General features: G+C 45.0%; 1 protein-coding gene across 1 annotated transcript in view; it reads left to right on the forward strand.

The window, feature by feature from the left end:
- cldn34a (claudin 34a) overlaps positions 1 to 7,428 on the forward strand; it is a 90,516-nt gene extending 83,088 nt beyond the window's left edge. Inside the window, exons 2-3 of the mRNA XM_061977527.2 lie at positions 2,000 to 2,125; positions 6,122 to 7,428. Of these exons, the coding sequence (XP_061833511.2) occupies positions 6,180 to 6,869 (690 nt within the window). The 5' untranslated portion in view covers positions 2,000 to 2,125; positions 6,122 to 6,179 and the 3' untranslated portion in view covers positions 6,870 to 7,428. The remainder of the gene's footprint in view (positions 1 to 1,999; positions 2,126 to 6,121) is intronic.
- Positions 7,429 to 8,273: the final 845 nt, after the last annotated feature.

The following is an 8,273-nucleotide window of genomic DNA, read 5'->3' on the forward strand; positions in this document are numbered from 1 at the left end:
GGCATGTTCACCACTGTGTTACATGGCCTTTCTTTTTAACAACACTCAGTAAACGTTTGGGAACTGAGGAGACACATTTTTGAAGCTTCTCAAGTGGAATTCTTTCCCATTCTTGCTTGATGTACAGCTTAAGTTGTTCAACAGTCCGGGGGTCTCCCTTGTGCTATTTTAGGCTTCATAATGCGCCACACATTTTCGATGGGAGACAGGTCTAGACTACAGGCAGGCCAGTCTAGTACCCGCACTCTTTTGCTATGAAGCCACTTTGATGTAACACGTGGCTTGGCATTGTCTTGCTGAAATAAGCAGGGGCGTCCATGGTAACGTTGCTTGGATGGCAACATATGTTGCTCCAAAACCTGTATGTACCTTTCAGCATTAATGGCGCCTTCACAGATGTGTAAGTTACCCATGTCTTGGGCACTAATACACCCCCATACCATCACACATGCTGGCTTTTACACTTTGCGCCTAGAACTATCCGGATGGTTCTTTTCTTCTTTGGTCCGGAGGACACGACGTCCACAAAACAATTTGAAATGTGGACTCGTCAGACCACAGAACACTTTTCCACTTTGTATCAGTCCATCTTAGATGAGCTCAGGCCCAGCGAAGCCGACGGCGTTTCTGGGTGTTGTTGATAAACGGTTTTCGCCTTGCATAGGAGAGTTTTAACTTGCACTTACAGATGTAGCGACCAACTGTAGTTACTGACAGTGTGTTTCTGAAGTGTTCCTGAGCCCATGTGGTGATATCCTTTACACACTGATGTCGCTTGTTGATGCAGTACAGCCTGAGGGATGGAAGGTCACAGGCTTAGCTGCTTATGTGCAGTGATTTCTCCAGATTCTCTGAACCCTTTGATGATATTACGGACCGTAGATGGTGAAATCCCTAAATTCCTTGCAATAGCTGGTTGAGAAAGGTTTTTCTTAAACTGTTCAACAATTTGCTCGCGCATTTGTTGACAAAGTGGTGACCCTCGCCCCATCCTTGTTTGTGAATGACTGAGCATTCCATGGAATCTACTTTTATTCCCAATCATGGCACCCACCTGTTCCCAATTAGCCTGTTCACCTGTGGGATGTTCCAAATAAGAGTTTGATGAGCATTCCTCAACTTTATCAGTATTTATTACCACCTTTCCCAACTTCCTTGTCACGTGATGCTGGCATCAAATTTGTATCAGTTTGAACATCAAATATGTTGTCTTTGTAGCATATTCAATTGAATATGGGTTGAAAATGATTTGCAAATCATTGTATTCCGTTTATATTTACATCTAGCACAATTTCTCAACTCATATTGAAACGGGGTTTGTACAACAGGAAGTGTGTGAAGGGTAATTTTGTCTGAAATAAAAGTTATTAATAATTATTGTCCATTTCTAAAGAATAAACTTTTGTTTACATATCTCAGCCGGAAGTATAAGTGCTGAAGTAATACAGGAAGTGTGGGAAGGATGATTTCGTCCGTCGTGAAGTTTATTATTATTATTAATTGTCCATCTCTAATGAACAGCTTTGTTTACATATTTTAGCAGGAAGTATAAGTGCTGAAGTACAACAGGAAGTGCGTGAAGGATGACTTTTTCCTGTAGTAAAGTTTATTATTAATAGTTGTCCATCTCTAATGAATATTTGTTTACGTATCTCAGCCAGAAGTATAAGTGCTACCAAACGACAGAAGTGGGTTTTCAAGTTCTGGCTTCTCCTTGGCACTGTTGAAAGCCGATGTTGCGTGCGGAGGACCGAATGTAGCGTTACACCATGTGACCGCTGACGTGTGTCAGCGATGGCGGCCTCCCAAGTGTGGTTTCAGAGGGCACTTGAGCTTGGATAAGTGGAAACGCTGCTCAGGTCACCAGGGAGTGTTTGCGTTGAGGGCTTCATTTAAAGTGCTGATGCAGCAATAATCACCTGCTCACACGTGTCTTCAGCCAAGAAGTGAAATCCCAATCTTAAATGTTTTATTGTTTTGTCACACGTAAACACGTCAGTGTCACTCATTAACCGGACCCCGCCCTGCTGATAAGGACTTGAAGGTTTCCTGCCAGGACGTCCCATCTTCACTTGGCATCAAGACTCCTCGCAGATATCCAGGATGACACCTCAACTCTGCAAAGGTAACCTCTTCAGTTGTTACGTTGCTGCTGTTGCTACGGCAATGCTAGAAACAAGTGCAGCAGGCTACCTCTCTTGCATCCCATAATACTCCGTCGACATCCATTTTTCTACCGCTTGTCCCTTTTCGGAGTGTCGGGGGACATCGACATCATTGTGTATTAATTAACACTCTCCGTTCTTACTGTCACTTGACTACTTTTCTCTTGTGCTCGTCTTATCACCGCCGTCACGTTACGATGAGACAAGACAGCATCAAGTACTGAAGATAAGAACGCCTGTCAAAGATCCTCTATATGACCGAGGAACACTGCAATAGGTTATCAAAGATCCTCTGTATGACAGGAGCACACTAGTGTTGTTGTGGTAGGTTATCAAAGATTCTCTATACAACAGGAGCACACTGGTGTTGTGGTAGGTGATCAAAGATCCTCTTATACGACAGGAGCACACTGGTGGTGTTGTGGTAGGTAATCAAAGATTCTCTATAGTTGTGTATCAAAGATTCTGTATCCGACAGGAGCACACTAGTGTTGTTGTGGTAGGTTATCAAAGATTCTCTATACGACAGGAGCACACTGGTGTTGTGGTAGGTGATCAAAGATCCTCTATATGACAGGAGCACACTAGTGTTGTTGTGGTAGGTTATCAAAGATCCTCTATATGACAGGAGCACACTAGTGTTGTTGTGGTAGGTTATCAAAGATCCTCTATGCGACAGGAGCACACTAGTGGTGTTGTGGTAGGTTATCAAAGATCCTCTATATGACAGGGGCACACTGGTGTTGTGGTAGTTTATCAAATATTATTTATATGACAGGAGCACAATAGTGTTGCGGTAGGTTATCAAAGATCCTCTATATGACAGGAGCACACTAGTGGTGTTGTAGTAGGTTATCAAAGATTCTCTATGTGACAGGAGCACACTGGTGTTGTGGTAGGTTCTCAAAGATCCTCTATACGACAGGAGCACACTAGTGTTGTTGCCGTAGGTGATCAAAGATCCTCTATATGACAGGAGCACACTAGTGTTGTTGTCGCAGGTTATCAAAGATCCTCTATATGACAGGAGCACACTAGTGTTGTTGTCGTAGGTTATCAAAGATCCTCTATACGACAGGAGCACACTAGTGTTGTTGTGGTAGGTTATTAAAGATCCTCTATACGACAGGAGCACACTATTGTTGTTGTCGTTGGTTATCAAAGATTCTCTATACGACAGGAGCACACTCGTGGTGTTGTGGTAGGTTATCAAAGATCCTCTATATGACAGGAGCACACTAGTTTTGTTGTGGTAGGTTATCAAAGATCCTCTATGTGACAGGAGCACACTAGTGTTGTTGTGGTAGGTTATCAAAGATCCTCTATATGACAGGAGCACACTAGTGTTGTTGTGGTAGGTTATTAAAGATCCTCTATGCGACAGGAGCACACTAGTGGTGTTGTGGTAGGTTATCAAAGATCCTCTATATGACAGGGGCACACTAGTGTTGTGGTAGTTTATCAAATATTATTTATATGACAGGAGCACACTAGTGTTGCGGTAGGTTATCAAAGATCCTCTATATGACAGGAGCACACTAGTGTTATTGCGGTAGGGTATCAAAGACTCTCTATATGACAGGAGCACACTAGTGGTGTTGTGGTAGGTTATCAAAGATTCTCTATATGACAGGAGCACACTGGTGGTGTGGTAGGTTCTCAAAGATCCTCTATACGACAGGAGCACACTAGTGTTGTTGCCGTGGGTGATCAAAGATCCTCTATATGACAGGAGCACACTATTGTTGTCGTTGGTTATCAAAGATTCTCTATACTACAGGAGCACACTCGTGGTGTTGTGGTAGGTTATCAAAGATCCTCTATATGACAGGAGCACACTAGTTTTGTTGTGGTAGGTTATCAAAGATCCTCTATATGACAGGAGCACACTAGTGTTGTTGTGGTAGGTTATCAAAGATCCTCTATATGACAGGAGCACACTAGTGTTGTTGTTGTAGGTTATCAAAGATCCTCTATGCGACAGGAGCACACTAGTGGTGTTGTGGTAGGTTATCAAAGATCCTCTATATGACAGGGGCACACTGGTGTTGTGGTAGTTTATCAAATATTATTTATACGACAGGAGCACACAAGTGTTGCGGTAGGTTATCAAAGATCCTCTATATGACAGGAGCACACTCGTGTTATTGCGGTAGGGTATCAAAGACTCTCTATATGACAGGAGCACACTAGTGTTGTGGTAGGTTATCAAAGATTCTCTATATGACAGGAGCACACTGGTGTTGTGGTAGGTTCTCAAAGATCCTCTATACGACAGGAGCACACTAGTGTTGTTGCCGTAGGTGATCAAAGATCCTCCAAATGACAGGAGCACACTAGTGTTGTTGTCGTAGGTTATCAAAGATCCTCTATACGACAGGAGCACACTAGTGTTGTTGCCATAGGTGATCAAAGATCCTCTATATGACAGGAGCACACTAGTGTTGTTGTGGTAGTTTATCAAAGATTCTCTATACGACAGGAGCACACTAGTGTTGTGGTAGTTTATCATAGATCCTCTATATGACAGGAGCACACTGGTGTTGTTGTGGTAGTTTATCATAGATCCTCTATATGACAGGAGCACACTGGTGTTGTTGTGGTAGTTTATCATAGATCCTCTATATGACAGGAGCACACTAGTGGTGTTGTGGTAGGTTATCAAAGATCCTCTATGCGACAGGAGCACACTAGTGGTGTTGTGGTAGGTTATCAAAGATCCTCCAAATGATAGGGGCACACTGGTGTTGTGGTAGTTTATCAAATATTATTTATATGACAGGAACACACTAGTGTTGCGGTAGGTTATCAAAGATCCTCTATATGACAGGAGCACACTAGTGTTGTTGTCGTAGGTTATCAAAGATCCTCTATACGACAGGAGCACACTAGTGTTGTTGCCGTAGGTTATCAAAGATCCTCTATATGACAGGAGCACACTAGTGTTGTGGTAGTTTATCAAAGATTCTCTATACGACAGGAGCACACTAGTGTTGTTGTGGTAGTTTATCATAGATCCTCTATATGACAGGAGCACACTGGTGTTGTTGTGGTAGTTTATCATAGATCCTCTATATGACAGGAGCACACTAGTGTTGTTGTGGTAGGTTATCAAAGATCCTCTATGCAACAGGAGCACACTAGTGGTGTTGTGGTAGGTTATCAAAGATCCTCTATATGACAGGGGCACACTGGTGTTGTGGTAGTTTATCAAATATTATTTATATGACAGGAGCACACAAGTGTTGCGGTAGGTTATCAAAGATCCTCTATATGACAGGAGCACACTAGTGTTATTGCGGTAGGGTATCAAAGACTCTCTATATGACAGGAGCACACTAGTGGTGTTGTGGTAGGTTATCAAAGATTCTCTATATGACAGGAGCACACTAGTGGTGTTGTGGTAGGTTATCAAAGATTCTCTATATGACAGGAGCACACTGGTGTTGTGCTAGGTTCTCAAAGATCCTCTATACGACAGGAGCACACTAGTGTTGTTGCCGTAGGTGATCAAAGATCCTCCAAATGACAGGAGCACACTAGTGTTGTTGTCGTAGGTTATCAAAGATCCTCTATACGACAGGAGCACACTAGTGTTGTTGCCGTAGGTGATCAAAGATCCTCTATATGACAGGAGCACACTAGTGTTGTTGTGGTAGTTTATCAAAGATTCTCTATACGACAGGAGCACACTAGTGTTGTGGTAGTTTATCATAGATCCTCTATATGACAGGAGCACACTGGTGTTGTTGTGGTAGTTTATCATAGATCCTCTATATGACAGGAGCACACTGGTGTTGTTGTGGTAGTTTATCATAGATCCTCTATATGACAGGAGCACACTGGTGTTGTTGTGGTAGTTTATCATAGATCCTCTATATGAGAGGAGTGCAGTAAGGAAGCCTGAGTCAGCATCAAGTCGCGTTCGTCGTTGATGTTTGCCATCTTTGGGGCAGGGCTGGACGTGGGCGTGGTCTTGCCGAGGTCCTTCCCGCCGGTGTGTTGACGTGTGCCATGGACTTCGTGGCCCACGCGGCCCACTGGCAGTTCCTGGGCCTGCTGGCGGGCTGCCTGGCGTGGATCGTCACCATGGCGACGGCGGGCATGGACGAGTGGCGCCTGTGGCAGGTGGAGGACGTGTCGGTGGTCACGTCGGGCGTGGCCTGGGTGGGCATCTGGCGGGCGTGCTTCCACAGCCACGCCCTCCCGCAGGCGGAGCGCTGCCAGAGCATGGGCGTGTCCGACGCCTTCGTGCCGGCGGAGGTGAAGGCGGCGCAGGCGTTGATGCTGCTGGCGGTGCTGGGCGGCCTGGCGGCCAACGTGGGCGGCGGCCTGGCGCTGAGGCGCGTCTACTTCTCGGTGGAGGAGCGCGGGGACGTGCGGCCGCTCTTCCTGCTGGCGGGGAGCCTCTTCGTGCTGACGGCGGCCGTCACCTCGGTGCCTCTTCTGTGGAACCTGACCTCGGTCCTCAACGACGACACCATCCGCTTCCCTCCGCACTTCCTGCTGCCCGCCGCCCCCGCCGGCCAGCGGGTGGGCGCGGCCGTGGGCGTGGGCTTCTTCGGCGCCATCCTGATGCTCCTCAGCGGGACGACGTTCCTGTGCTACCGCGCACCTGAAGACATCTGGACGCCACCTGCGGAAGGTTCTGGAAGAGCAGAGAACTTCGAAGGCAGGAATAATTCATCTTTCCACGCGTTATAATCCACACTTCCTGCTTCAATTAACAACTTTAATGTCAAAACAGGACAACAATAATCACTTTTATTTCATTTTTAGTGACTTTCATGTCTTTTTGATCTTCTCAACAGAGCCTTTGTTTGGCGAGCTCGGACAACTCTGTTTCACAGCTGGTCTCAAACATGGCGGCCTGTGGTCTCATGACAAAGACTATCACTGATTGGTCAAAAGCTCCTCACGTGACCACCGGGCGCCATGTTAGAGACCAACTCCGATTCCTCTGTCTATACAAAGTAGTCATTCTAGTGAGTTTTTTTTTTTAGCAGATTTTCATTTAATTTTTTTTATTTTGAACATTTTCTATCAAATGAAGTCCTAAATATTTTAATTCAATTAAATGTCGTTTGTAGTTTTGTTAAATTTAACACAAAAATTGTGGCGATTAGACGATCAGACAAAAGTACACAACAGGAGCACACTAGTGTTGTTGCGGTCGGTCTTTAAAAGACTTCCGTCAAAGATCCTCTATACGACAGGAGCACACTAGTGTTGTTGCGGTCGGTCTTTAAAAGACTTCCGTCAAAGATCCTCTATACGACAGGAGCACACTAGTGTTGTTGCGGTCGGTCTTTAAAAGACTTCCGTCAAAGATCCTCTATACGACAGGAGCACACTAGTGTTGTTGCGGTCGGTCTTTAAAAGACTTCCGTCAAAGATCCTCTATACGACAGGAGCACACTAGTGTTGTTGCGGTCGGTCTTTAAAAGACTTCCGTCAAAGATCCTCTATACGACAGGAGCACACTAGTGTTGTTGCGGTCGATCTTTAAAAGACTTCCGTCAAAGATCCTCTATACGACAGGAGCACACTAGTGTTGTTGCGGTCGGTCTTTAAAAGACACCCGTCAGAGATCCTCTATATGTCAGGAGCACACTAGTTCTTTGTTAGGTTGTTAAAAACACATGTCAAAGATCCTCTCTATACGACAGGAGCACCTTGTTGTGGTTGGTTATCAAAGATCCTATAAATGACACGAGCACACTGGTAGATTATCAGCTATCCTCAATACGACAGGAGCACACTAGTGTTGTTGCGGTTGGTCTTTAAAAGACACCCGTCAAAGATCCTCTATATGACAGGAGCACAATGGTGTTGTTGTTGTAGGTTATCTAAGATCCTCTATATGACAGGAGCACACTGGTGTTGTGGTAGGTTTTTAAAAGACACCCGTCAGAGATCTTCTATATGACAGGAGCACACTAGTTCTTTGTTAGGTTGTTAAAAACACATGTCAAAGATCCTCTCTCCTATAAATGACAGGAGCACACTGGTGTTGTGGTAGGTTATCAAAGATCCTCTACGCGACAGGAGCACACTAGTGTTGTTGCGGTTGGTCTATAAAAGACACCCGTCAAAGATCCTCAATAT

The sequence above is a fragment of the Nerophis lumbriciformis genome, linkage group LG18 (genome assembly GCF_033978685.3).
Source record: "Nerophis lumbriciformis linkage group LG18, RoL_Nlum_v2.1, whole genome shotgun sequence".
Classification (NCBI taxonomy): Eukaryota; Metazoa; Chordata; class Actinopteri; order Syngnathiformes; family Syngnathidae; genus Nerophis; species Nerophis lumbriciformis.